General features: G+C 40.1%; 1 protein-coding gene across 1 annotated transcript in view; it reads left to right on the top strand.

Annotated features, from left to right (window-relative positions):
- Nucleotides 1–13564, top strand: part of Gnf1 (germ line transcription factor 1) — a 315450-nt gene that overhangs the window by 185056 nt on the left and 116830 nt on the right. The window contains exons 6-9 of the mRNA XM_068385704.1: nucleotides 1528–1627; nucleotides 9034–9224; nucleotides 9407–9647; nucleotides 10075–10143. Of these exons, the coding sequence (XP_068241805.1) occupies nucleotides 1528–1627; nucleotides 9034–9224; nucleotides 9407–9647; nucleotides 10075–10143 (601 nt within the window). The remainder of the gene's footprint in view (nucleotides 1–1527; nucleotides 1628–9033; nucleotides 9225–9406; nucleotides 9648–10074; nucleotides 10144–13564) is intronic.

Raw genomic sequence — 13564 nt, forward strand, 5'->3', positions numbered from 1 at the left:
GTCCTAAGGTTCCTAATGTCCGACAGGTTTGAGCCATTACATTCAGCCTCCATGAAGGATCTCACCCTCAAGACGCTTTTTTTGGTGTGCTTGGCTTCGGCTAAAAGGGTCAGTGAGATCCATGCCTTTAGTAAAAACATCGGCTTTTCTACAGATAAAGCCACATGTTCGCTTCAGCTTGGTTTCTTGGCCAAAAATGAACTGCCTTCTCGTCCTTGGCCTAAATCTTTTTATATACCTTGCCTATCAGAGATCGTAGGCAACGAGGTTGAAAGAGTACTGTGCCCAGTTAGAGCTCTTAAGTTTTATTTAGCTCGTACCAGATCTTTACGAGGTGGATCTGAGGCCTTATGGTGCTCCGTTAAGAAGCCCTCATTGCCTATGTCTAAAAATGCTTTATCGTATTTTATTAGATTTTTAATCCGAGAGGCTCATTCCCACTTAAGTGAAAAAGATCGTTGTTTGCTTAAGGTCAAGACGCACGAAGTAAGAGCGATAGCAACTTCCGTGGCTTTTAAGCAAAACAGATCTCTGCGAAGTATTATGGACGCGACCTTTTGGAGGAGCAAGTCGGTGTTCGCTTCATTTTACTTAAAAGACGTCCAGACTCTTTATGAGGACTGCTACACACTGGGTCCATTCGTTGCAGCGAGTGCAGTAGTGGGTGAGGGTTCTACCACTACATTCCCTTAATCCCAATATCCTTTTAATCTTCTCTTGAAATGTTTTTAATCTTGTCTTGGGTTGTACGGAAGGCTGAGAAGCCTTTCGCATCCTTTTTGATTTGGCGGGTGGTCAAATGTCGTTTCTTGAGAGCGCCCAGATTAAGGGTTTTGATGAGGTCCTGTTGTATGGGTGGTCGCCCTGGATATAACAGCTCCTGGGAGTCTTTCAGCATCCTGAGAGGATGGCTGGGCTTCGTGAGGAAAGCGGACTAATAAGGCAGAGTAATCGTCAGAGTCAGCTTCCTTACCAGGTACCTATATTTAATTGGGTTTTATTATGATATAATTGTCAAAAACTCTAAGCATATATGCCTTTATTGTATTAATACTGGTCTCTACCCACCACCATGGGTGTGAATCAGCTATTATATATTCACCGGCTAAGTTTAATATTTAAAAATGATATTTTGATTATAAAATAAATTTTTGAATATACTTACCCGGTGAATATATAAATTAAAGGCCCTCCCTTCCTCCCCGATAGAGACCCAGCGGAATGAGAAGAACTGGAGCTGTTTACAAGTATATGCAGTATCTGGCCGATAGTCGGCGCTGGTGGGCACACCCGCAACCTTCACGGCGATCGCTCGCGAGTTTTTGGGTTTCTGTCGAGCCGTCCGAGATGTCAGCTATTATATATTCACCGGGTAAGTATATTCAAAAATTTATTTTATAATCAAAATATAATTTTTAACAAGTAAATACTGTACTGGAACTAATTTTTGGATTATTTTATACGACTAACGTCTTTTCTTAACTTTTAAGTTGCGATTCTTCTTCAAGAATTTTACTTTTCTTTCAGGCCGATCAGTTAGGCACAAAACAAATAACCGAAGATGATTTGTTGGACCTTATCCGTACTCGTCCAGGAAAGGGAGCCATTGAAAGTCCTAAAGGAAAAGGTATTAAGATTTGTTTTTCTTTTTAAGTTATTGTTTTCATCTTCGTTCATTATTGTTTCTAAAGTTTAAGTGTTTTGAAAATTATAGTTATGCCTGTGACATAATATTGCATCTGTTGAGGTTTTACTGATTACTTCTTAGGTCATTACTTATAGTTTGGAAGATTTATATGTATTCATGTCAACATTATTACATTTAGAATAATACTTCCTTCTGTGGTTTTATGTCAGCTTTTATTGTAGTTTGCTAAGGCTAAGGGGGACAAGTGAACCGAGCATGTTATTGGAATATCATGCAACTTTATAGTGAAAGAATCAACGATGGCATTCTAAGTTTACTGGAATTTGGCTAGATTCAAAGATGGAAGATTCTAAACAAAATGCTTAAGTAGTGTGATATGCCTACATACTCAAAAATACTGTCAGCCCAATCTTGCACAGGTTAGGTAACATATTGAATAAATATGTGAGATTGGCGCTCTTATCGTCATTGGAGTCGTAACCCTCCCTTAACCAACTGGCCACTCCTTACATGCATTCAACTAACAACCTAAATATTGCACTACAGTTTATTGTCTTCCCATATTCCATTAGCTGTATTATGGGTTATAGTACAGTAATGTACATGTTTAACACCCTTTCCTTGATAAACTGTTAAATCATCTTTAAAACTGAATGAACTACAGTACTTATGAATTTGATTCTATTCTCTTCACAATCACAAACCTTAAAATTTCACTAATTAGTTGTTTTTTCATATGTGATGTATTTATGTTTAATTTTTACTTTGATGTGTTTTTCTTTTTGCCTCATTAAATTATTTTGAATTTTTTTCCCTTAACATTTATTTCTTATTCAACAGTTTTTCCTAAATATTTTCTGATTATTATTATCATTTAACATGATTATATTCTTTGGTTTATGTAAATTTCAAGCCTTTGGCCTTTCCATTGCAGTTACAGGAAGGATTTTCTTTTATCTAAATTTCAAGCATTTGGCCTTACCATTGCAGTTACAGGAAGGATTTTCTTTTATCTAAATTTCAAGCATTTGGCCTTACCATTGCAGTTAAGCTAACCAGAAGGGATTTCCGTTTATCTAAATTTCAAGCATTTGGCCTTACCATTGCAGTTAAGCTAACCAGAAAGGATTTCCGTTCATCTAAATTTCAAGCATTTGGCCTTACCATTGCAGTTAAGCTAACCAGAAAGGATTTCCGTTTATTTAAATTTCAAGCATTTGGCCTTACCATTGCAGTTAAGCTAACCAGAAAGGATTTCCGTTTATCTAAATTTCAAGCATTTGGCCTTCCCATTGCAGTCAAGCTAACCAGATAGGATTTCCTTTTATGTAAATTTCAAGCATTTGGCCTTCCCATTGCAGTCAAGCTAACCAGATAGGATTTCCTTTTATGTAAATTTCAAGCATTTGGCCTTCCCATTGCAGTCAAGCTAACCAGATAGGATTTCCTTTTATGTAAATTTCAAGCATTTGGCCTTCCCATTGCAGTCAAGCTAACCAGATAGGATTTCCTTTTATGTAAATTTCAAGCATTTGGCCTTACCATTGCAGTCAAGCTAACCAGATAGGATTTCCTTTTATGTAAATTTCAAGCATTTGGCCTTACCATTGCAGTTAAGCTAACCATAAAGGATTTCCGTTTATGTAAATATCAAGTTTAATCCTGTGCAAAATACAAACCTTCCACTCTTTACTGAGGAGTGTTATTTCGGTGAAAGCTGAAACCAGCAGATAAACTTTTTGTCAGGGTATAACTACCCACCGCTAGTTAGAGGAGGGGAGGAGCGGGGTAGGTTAACCCTCCCGCTCACACCAGCATTAGCAACTAACCGCCACTTTTTATTTCTTCTCAGTAGAGTAAAGACGTGGTCTCTCTCTCCCATCAACACCCTTTTAACCGGTTACGGCTAAAAGTAACTGGCCTTGTGTTTATTAAATTTCCATTTGAGATAGCAAGAGGCCATGGCCTCTACCTCTGCTGCTCACCTAGTGTTCGCTTTGCTTTGGCTGGTGGCCTTGAGCAGTGGCTGACAAGAACTCCTCGGAGTGACTTGTCAGCAGTGGTTGACAGGAACTCCTCGGAATGACTTGTCATGAGACCCACAGGTCTCGGGAACGAGTTTCGGCTTCCTTCCGGAGGTTGTACGAGTTGCTGTTCCTGGTTCGCCCAAAGGGAGGAGATGCAACCTGTACGAGGGGAAGGTTCGCCTTCAAGTATTGCGCAGTCCGACCTTTTGAGGAAGGATGATGCAACACCCTTCCGAGCGGCAGCTCCCTCGTCCATGAGGCAATGCTCCATAGGAAGGAGGATTTTATCGATCCTCTCTTTTGCGAGAGGAGAGATTTTCTTTAACACTCCCTTCTGAGTGGCAGCTTTCTTGTCCGCGAGGCAATACACCATAGGAAGGAGGTGTGGATCAATCCTCTCTTGCGAGAGGAGAGCAACACACTTGTCTTAGCGGCAGCTCCCTCATACACGAGGCGATGTGCCATCGGGAGGAAGAGGTGTTGATCTCTCTTCTAGTTGCATTTTTCCTCTGGAATATTTGTGGTAGATGGTGAAGACTGCCGGCCGCTTGCAGCCGCCTCCTTCCCAATCGACGAATCGTAGAACTTAACTCTTTGGGGTTATTGCCACATCATGCTTTTGGGCACAACAAAGCTCCTTGATTTTTGTGAGGCCGAGCTCTTTTGGACCTGACTATAGTTTTTAATTCTAATGAGGGAGAAACAGCTGATCTTCAAGTCCAGCACAGACTTTTTTCGTTGACATAGGCTACTCGCCTCCCCCTTTTTTTGGGAGGTAGGAGTACTAAGAGAGGAGGTGAGGGATTTCTTGCTTCATGCGTGACTCTCGCCTTGCCTCGCATCGAGCGAGATCCTCACCTCGCCTCGCCTCACGTGAGACACTAGACTCTCGCCTCACCAGGTTTGCCCGAGGCGAGGTTTTGCGAAATCCTCGCCTTAGTACCCGTAGCGAGTTTGTGAACCCTCCTTGCCAAAGCTAGAATAGCGTACGCTACTGTGTCTAGCTGAAAAGGAGATTGCTGGGGCTTTCTATATTACCGTTTACGGACTCTCGATGGCGTTCTTCAGCTATTGCCAGCGCTTTGTGGGCACTCGCCAGCGTTTGTTAGTATCAGATTGCATTTACCGATTCTCGCAAGCGTTCACGGGCTCTCGCCAATGTTTGCAAATGCTCGCTAGTATTCGCTGGTAACCCTGTATGAAAGCTCTCTGGGACAACAAACCCTTTTTGCAAGACTTCGCTTTTGCATGGGTATCTATCTGCCTTAAGAAGTTTTACTGAACTACAGACGCTCGGTAAAATTCTATAAGAGGCTGAAACAAACTCCTGTGGCGCATGTGGTCTCGCCAAGACAAAACCTCAGGTTATTGCCACAAATACGGTTTACTACCGATGGCTTGAGTTAGCTGCATGTGTCAGTGTGTTCCTGGACACAAGTTTTCGCTAGACACCAAGTTTGGTGAAATATAATCCTTCTGGGTTATTTTCTTGCGCTTTGTTGCCCGACAAAATGGAGAGCTTACGATTATACCCTTACAAGGTTATAATCTTAAGCCTGTAGTCTCAATATTGTTAGTGTCTGCTCACGTTTACGAACGATAGCAAGCTCCGTACACAAGATGGCCAGATGAATGTTGTCGGCTTTTCATCACGTGTACGAACATTAAGAAGCCCTGCCCACAAGGCAACCATACAATTTTGTCAGCTTCTCGTTACGTTTATGAACGTTAGTAAGTCTCACCCACAAGGCAGGCAGGCAAACAATGGAGTTATAATCTCTAAACTAGCTGTATGTGTTGTTTTACACATCTTAAGAATACTACACTTAGTCGACGATCAAATTCCTTTGGCAATATTGTTGTGATTCCTCGCACAAACATTATTCTCCCAAGCGGTCTCAAACTTTTGTCAAACGTATACTCGGAGGCAAAGAGGTTACGCATGCGCGGCCGCAGATGGACATGCGCATATGCGGGCAAGCAATCTTGCTGCTGATGAGGACTATAGACCATCTTACAATTAGGACTCCGTTCTAATAAATCATTAGTGTTAATGGCTATATTCCTTACTGGGAACCAGATTATGCATTACTCTTTTTCCTTCCTGTAACCAGACATACTGGATATGCGGTCTCCCTTCATTCCAGGCAGTCCTTCCTAACTTCTGATCCGAGGTCTCAGTTTAGAAATAATAATACTGTGACCAGAAACTTCAAATAAGTGAATCGGTTTCATGAAACGGAAAATTTGAAACTTATTCAAGTTTTGCCGATTGGAGACGAGGAAATACAAACTTTTTCATCGTTCACAGGAATGAAGAGATCTCAGTTACGAACTTTTATCAATCGAGTTCCGTACACTGCTAATAATTCGGGCTATGCCCATATGATTGTCCGCCTCCGTGGTCTGTGTTATGGGTCCGTAGATGGACGTAAGATACATTACCTGTCCAACAATAGATTGGAGATACATCTCAGTCTAACCTTTCGGAAGTAGTTGTAAGCGATTGGTCATTCGTTACCGACTGGTCTCTTGCCCTTAAGCAATCACTGGGAGATTCGCTGTAATAACATCTTCCTCTAAGGAGCACTGGCTACCCTGTTTTACCGATTTTATTGTACTTACTTTGCCAACTCCCATTACATTGATGGCTGTTGGAGTTATCCCCCCCTTCATAACATGTGTGTGGAAACTGTTGCACTTCTTGACATCAACTCTAGATATTACTTGCTACTCAATCTCTAGACCCCTTGCGAGGAACCAAGGAGGATTGACTTTGTACTGGAAGGTTTGGGTCGCTTGTTCCACTCGATGGAACTTGCTAATCTTTAGGGGGGTGGTGCCAATAGAAACAATCCCGAGGTATTGTTGACACCCTACTGGGTATTGGTTGACCAGGTAGCCCAGAGCCCTTCCCATTTTCTGATGGAAAGGAATTTTTCCTCTCAGGTACTGGTACAACCTATATCCTGCAGTCTTAATAGCCTGTTATGAACGAATGCCTCCTCCTGGAGGAACTCATAACTCTACTCACCAGGCTGCTGCAGGAGACAGTTCGTAGGAAAATACTCTGGTCCATCTTACTCTGGCGTTAACACACACTAGTTTCGCAAGGAAATCTTGCACTGTGTTGCGCATAAATTCACCGAATAAGGTGGGCGGATAAGCTCGTCTGCCTGACTAAGAGAGGCACTTCACTTTTGCTACACGGAATGCTCTCTTGGGCTACTCTTCAAATCACGAACCACAAATACAAGAAGCATGGTTCGGTATAAAGGCAAGTCCTACGTCACGATACCTGGGCGAGCTGAGAATGACACGCACGGGTAGATCTGTTCCCCTTGAGAACTGGGAAAAGCACACAAACCAGTGTACAATTCCAGTTCTCATCTTACGGTTGGGCAAACTGTAAGGAGTGCCTTCTACCATTTTTGCCTCACAATCATGGACTCGCCCCTCGCAAGTGCACACAAATAGCAATTACATTTAGGAGCTGAAAGGCTCTGTTTTTCTAGCTCTCACCTCGTGAGCATACACTCCTAGTAGGACAAACTGGAAAAGGTGCCCAAGCCAGCGCACCTTACTAACCCTCTCCTTGCCAATGCTCGCCCTTGCAAAGAGGGATGGCAGGTAGCCTCCCCTTCAGACCAACCATCCTCAAACTGTTCCACCTTTGGTCAAGACCATACTAGGTAAGGCCTTTCTATCAGGGGATCAAGTACTGGCAGAGCTTTCTCCCAGTGGCAAAATGGCTTGGACATCTAACATTCTCGAAGTTAGTGCCCCACGGCTGGCTCCACATACTGTCCTTGAGTACCCTAGTACCAGTGGGACTCGAACAGATGAGAGACCTGAGTTGGTGGGTGCTAGACACCAATCTCCTCAGAGGAGTAGATCTTTCTCCTCCCCTGGATTTGTTGGTCTTCATAGATGTATTAAAAGAAGGGGGGGTCATCTGTTACACCTGACGGAATCCGGACTTTGGTCCGAATCCGAAAGGCGATGCTACATAACCTTCGGGAAATGAGGACAGCCTGCCTGACTATCAAGTACATCCATTAACTCGTTTCAGGGCCTTATGTAGTGCTGATGAGCGTCAACACTACTTTGACATTCATACCACTTAATGAGGTGACTTAGGGCAGTTCCGAATTGCATAGGATTTTTGCCTCTGACTTCCGGTTATGGATGCCAGGACAATTTATCCTGAAAATTAGTTTTTTTTTTTTTTTCAAAGTATCTCTCCTCCCTTGATAATCAATATTAAGACCTGGGATTACTACCCTATATAGACCTCCAATCAAATGAGTTTTTTTTCTTAGAGTCATTTTTTGCTAGATATGAATTTTTTTCATTATGGTAAAAAAAAACTAAAAATCAGGGAAAAAGTGTGAAACAAAATTTTGAAAAAAGGCAACATTTGATTGTTTTATAATGTCTTTCTAAGTTATATACCAAATTTCATTTCTATATTTTTAAAAATAAGGATAGAATTTGAATGTCAATGATTATAGTTTTGAGATAAGGGCATTCAAAGTTTTTCATTGTATTTTTACCAAGACAACATTTGTAAATTATGATTATTAAGAATTTTATTTATCATAATTTAATCATAAATGAAGATTTCTTTGCTCAATATGTTGCTCCTTTAGGCGAGACAGTTGCTCCAACATCTCTTTCCTTCACTAACTCCGCTAATTTCGCCAATATTACCCACTTCTGAACTCTTATTTGAGAAAATTTTCTCCCTTTCTTATGTTAGCAAGATGTTGAAATTGTATTTGCCTCTTTGGCATGATGAAATTCTTGCCTAAACCAAGAAAAACAGACAAAAACAAATGAATGTCAGAGGTCAAATTCAAACATACTCTATGAGGTTTGTGCTACGACTGGAGCCCGAAGGGTGTAACTACCATGTAATACATAATCTTATGATTCATGGAATCTATACAGATGCCATTACTCACAATTTGTTTTATATTAGAATGTAATAATTATCAAAATTTACGATAACAGAAGGAATACTGCATTTTCTTGTAGGCCACAATGTTTTTGGTTTATTGAGTTACTTTTACTAATTACCCTGTAACTATGAAAGTAAGAGGAATTTTGACAAAATATTTTGTATGCGCATTCTCCATTGTCATACAAAGCTCAGTTAATTTTTTTAGGATTTTTGTGTCTTTCTTCCTATACCCCTATATTGGCATACTGGCCAAGCCCCTTAAATATTTTTGATTCTTTGATAGCTATTTTGAAATCTTTTCATATAACTAGTCCACCCTTTCTTTTTTAGATTTATTTTTTGCCCACAGATGAAGCATTCTGTAACATTTATTTGTAAAATGCATGTTTCAGAGAAAAAATTGACGACAAAGAAACTTGAAGCTTTTAAAAGAAATAATAAAGGAAGCATTGCTACAGAGAATTCCAGTCTTGAAGAATCCAGTGATGTTACATCTCCAGTGGATATCAACAGTTCTAAAAGCTCTTCAAAACTTAGTCCCCAGAAGCCAAGTAAATTTTCTCAGAGTAGCCAAGACTCACATGTAAGTTTTTGTTTGACTTAATGATGATTGTTATTATGATTATTATGGTTATTATTATTATTACTGTTATTTTTACAAGAAATTTGAGGAATGGTATATTAGACTGTGTGTTATTGTTCAGATTTTCTTTTAAGCTTTCAAGATTTTTTATTTTAAAGTGGAACTTTTTCTTATTACTTCAGGAAAATGTAAAGAGCAGCAGTCAGTCATCATCGTCATCATCACCTAAGACTCAACCAGTGTCATCCCAAGATTTGAAAGATCGTTCAGGAGAATCACTCATGTGGGTTGATAAGTACAAGCCGGTTAGCATAAAGAATATCATTGGGCAGCAAGGAGACAAGTCACATGTTAAGAAACTCTTGGTTTGGTTACAGAACTGGAAGAAGAACCAATCTGGTGGCAAAAAACTAATGAGGCCAAGTATGTGAATGCACTGTTTGTTGTGACCATTTTTTCTGTAGTTTAGTTGAAATATTTTTTTTTTACTGTCAATGTTGATTAGCAGTTAAAATCATCATGGTGTATTTTCATATTGTTCATTATTTATTTAAAAGTACATGTACTTACTTTCCATTGGATACCAGTATTTCCAATTTCCAAAGCATTGGATAATGGCAGCACAGCAGCAAGGTTTTTCTCATAATGAAGAAATATAAAAAAAAAAACATCCTAATCTAGCATGTTAGATAATGCTATTTCTCATAGTGCTCTCTCTTATTTGACCCTTCATTGATGATGAATAGATTATGTTCATGCTTTGCTTCAAAGCTTGAATTTTTTATTGAGAGAATAAGCATAATTCTAACTTCATGTGTTATGTTAAAATGTTCTTTTTTCTTTAAAACAGGTCCTTGGGCCAAAGATGATAATGGAGCTTTCTTCAAGTGTGCTTTGCTCTCAGGTCCTCCTGGTGTTGGTGAGTATTACAAAGTATGATAAAAATTAATAATATGTATTGAGGTTTTATCATTTTTTCATAGTTTTTTTTTTTTTATTTTTTTTTTGAATTATGATGTAGTATGCAATTCAAGAACTACCTTTGTTCTTTTCTAGAATATGGTATTGTAGTGTATTTTAACTTGATGTTAGCCCCCCTTAGTTTGTGTACAGTAATGGGATTTTGATTAGATATATATATATTAGAGAGAGAGAGAGAGAGAGAGAGAGGAGAGAGAGAGAGAGAGAGAGAGAGAGAGAGAGAGAGAGAGAGAGAGAGAGAGAGAGAGAGAGATATATATATGTGTTTATATATACAGTGATACCTCTGGATACGAAAGTTTCTGCTTACGAAAAATTCAGGATACGAAAAGCGATACAAAGAGTTTTATGCTCCAGTAGACAAAAAAATCTTCAGGATACAAAAAGCTTACGAGATCCCAACTCGTCGCCGAGAGTACAGTACCTTTTTTTTCAGGGTATCAACCCTTGATTTAGGTGTACAGGTAACAGTAAACCTTCACTGATCCAAATGCTTTACATACAGTACCATAACTTTTATACAGTAGTAAAGAAAATGGACCGTTTTCTTAGGGCTTGGAGGGGATAACTAGGCTATAACTACATTATTGAATAATCTCATGGTGGTTTCTGGAATGGATTAGGCTGTTTTTTAACGGTTGGGTTAATTATTGAATGATAGAAATGGCTGCATTGCATGTTTATTACTACAGTTTTAGCGTGTTTATGAAAGAAAAGGTGACTTTTTGTAAGGCTTGGCACGGATTAGGCTATTTACATGTAAAACGCGACTCAGGATACGAAAAAATCAGGATACGAAACCGTATCCTGAACGGATTACTTTCGTATCCTGAGGCATCACTGTATATATATATATATATTATGCATATATATGTATAATATATTTATATATATTTATATATATATTATATATATAATATGTATATACACACATATATGTATATACACACATATATATACATATATATGCATATATATATATATATATATATATATTATATTTATATTTATATATTTGGGCTCGGCCATGTCTTCCTGATGGAAGGTTCCTTTAGGTAGGTTTCTAAGGAATATTTGCTACAGTGATACTCCCAGAGAACTAACCATAGGTCTCCAGAATTCTAACTCCTAGCGCGAGTATCCTTAATATATCTTTAAGGATATCGCATAATGTCAGGGGACGTATTTTTTGATACGACACATAGCAATCTTCACCCTAAATAGATTTAACTCTTTGAGGGGGAAGAGTGGTGAACGAAAGGGGAGCCGTTATAAAGGTACCCGGTTGACCTCCTCTCCGTACTACTACGGCCCATCATTCCTTTAAACTATAGCATTTAAGCTAAGTGCGCTCCCATGTTTCTCTCTGTGTTGTTACTGTTTCAATCTCCAGCATCTTCATCCTCTGGTAAGTTGAGTATGTGATCTTTCATGTGTATAATTTTAAGGCTCCCTTCTCACAGTTAAATTCGTATAATTTAAGTGTGTTAAGTGGAGCGCAGCCGACACCGGAGGCGGCCATTATGAGACCGCTGTCGCACTCCATAAATGCATTTTATTTATTCAGTAGTGCGACGCTCCCGGTATTTAGCTATAAAGAAACTTTCAGTTAGGCAAATTATACTAGTTTAGATTTGTATACATTATATTTTCTCCTCCGATATCTAACGTTACTCTCGTATACGACAGGGACCCCGGTGGTACCAATTGTAGCTGCGGTCCCCACCGGTGTTAGGCTAGCCTAACCCGTTTTGTATACGTTAGTAAAGTAAATCCCATTGTTTAACCTCTTCGTATGATTTCCTGGTAATTCGGTCGGGGATTTATATCCCCTAGAATTTATGGGTATAATTCGATACTTTTCTTTTTTAGAGAAAAGAGGCTAAACCCTTTCTCCCCCCTGAGTGTTGCCATCATAAGCGGCAACCCTATCTTTCGTCATGGCCACCAAGTAGTAAACTCCGGTTTGACTTAGATGGTTTTTTACCGTCTATCTTCTTTGCTGCCGAGTATCCCGGCTTTGAAGTATGACGGTAACTCAGGGTGTACTGTCTTGCAGCCGACGGGAATCTTTGTTCCTCTGCCGCCCATGACGTTGTCGGCATGGGAAGCTATGCTTCCATAGTTTACAGCCGAAAGTAGGCGGTATACCTACCGCCTCCTTTCTCCCCTGTAGGCTATAAGACACGTCTTATAGCCGACGATGTCGCCGACAAGGGAATCTTTGTTCCGCTGCCGACCACGACGGCGTCGGCACAGGAAGTCATGCTTCCTTAGTTTATAGCCGAAAGTAGGCGGCATACCTGTCGCCGCCTTTCTCCCCTGCAAACTATAAGACCCTTTTCCCTCCCCCTTCTGTCCTTTAGTGTCGGCCTACCCGTCATAACATTCTTTCGCCGGTATATTGACAGTCATCCCGGCTTCCTGGGTAGACTAAGTTCCCGGCCCGGACCCTACCAGCGGCGGTTAGGTTGCCACCTTGGCCAACTCCTCCTTATGTCCTTCCTTCTCTGGAAGCGAATGCTCCAGGGGGAAAGACTGAGCCGGCCCTAACGGCTGCCGATGGGAAACCCATTATACAGTACTGTTGAGAATTTTTTAGTCCTCTCTTGGACTGCCATCCACAGACCTTGCAACCTGCAGTACAGCTGGTGGCAAAAGTTGTGGGTAGATGGAAGCTAGAATCAGATGCAATCATCCCCTTCCATTATAACTCTCATTCTGGCTAGGAGACAGTAGGCGGTAGTAGCCCTCCTACACTTCCAATTATTGTGCTAAACCATAATAATAGGAAATCCTCCTTTCCATTCTTTCTCCCTCTCTATCAGTTAGTGCCGCCAGCCACAAGCCTAACCCCGGTAATGTACCGGTAAAACTACAGTATACAACAATACAGTAGCCAGTAAAACTACAGTATATAACAATACAGTAGTTGGAAAACTACAGCATATAACAATACAGTCGTTGGTAAAACTACAGTATACAAAATACAGTAGTTGGTAAAACTACAGTATACAACAATACAGTAGTACAAGTATTTCTAACATACTCTGTGTATCCTTTTACAGTCTATTGTTGGGACCGCATAACATGCTGAGGTTGAAGTATTCCCTCAACACCCTGATGAATCTTTTGATTATCGGGACACTTATGAAACACCGTTCAGTATTAATATTCTACAGGTGAAGGAGTTGGTGTAAATATCCACTAACTCCGGCTCTATGTATGGGAGTTATTCCACCCTGTATTTTCCCTTATAAGGAATTTAAATATTAATATTGACGGAGGTCTCAGCAATTGCCTGGGAGAGGAAACACAGATATGTGTCTTTCCTATTTCTTTTCTAGCTTACTATCCTA

This window comes from Palaemon carinicauda, chromosome 1 (assembly GCF_036898095.1).
Source record: "Palaemon carinicauda isolate YSFRI2023 chromosome 1, ASM3689809v2, whole genome shotgun sequence".
NCBI lineage: Eukaryota > Metazoa > Arthropoda > Malacostraca > Decapoda > Palaemonidae > Palaemon > Palaemon carinicauda.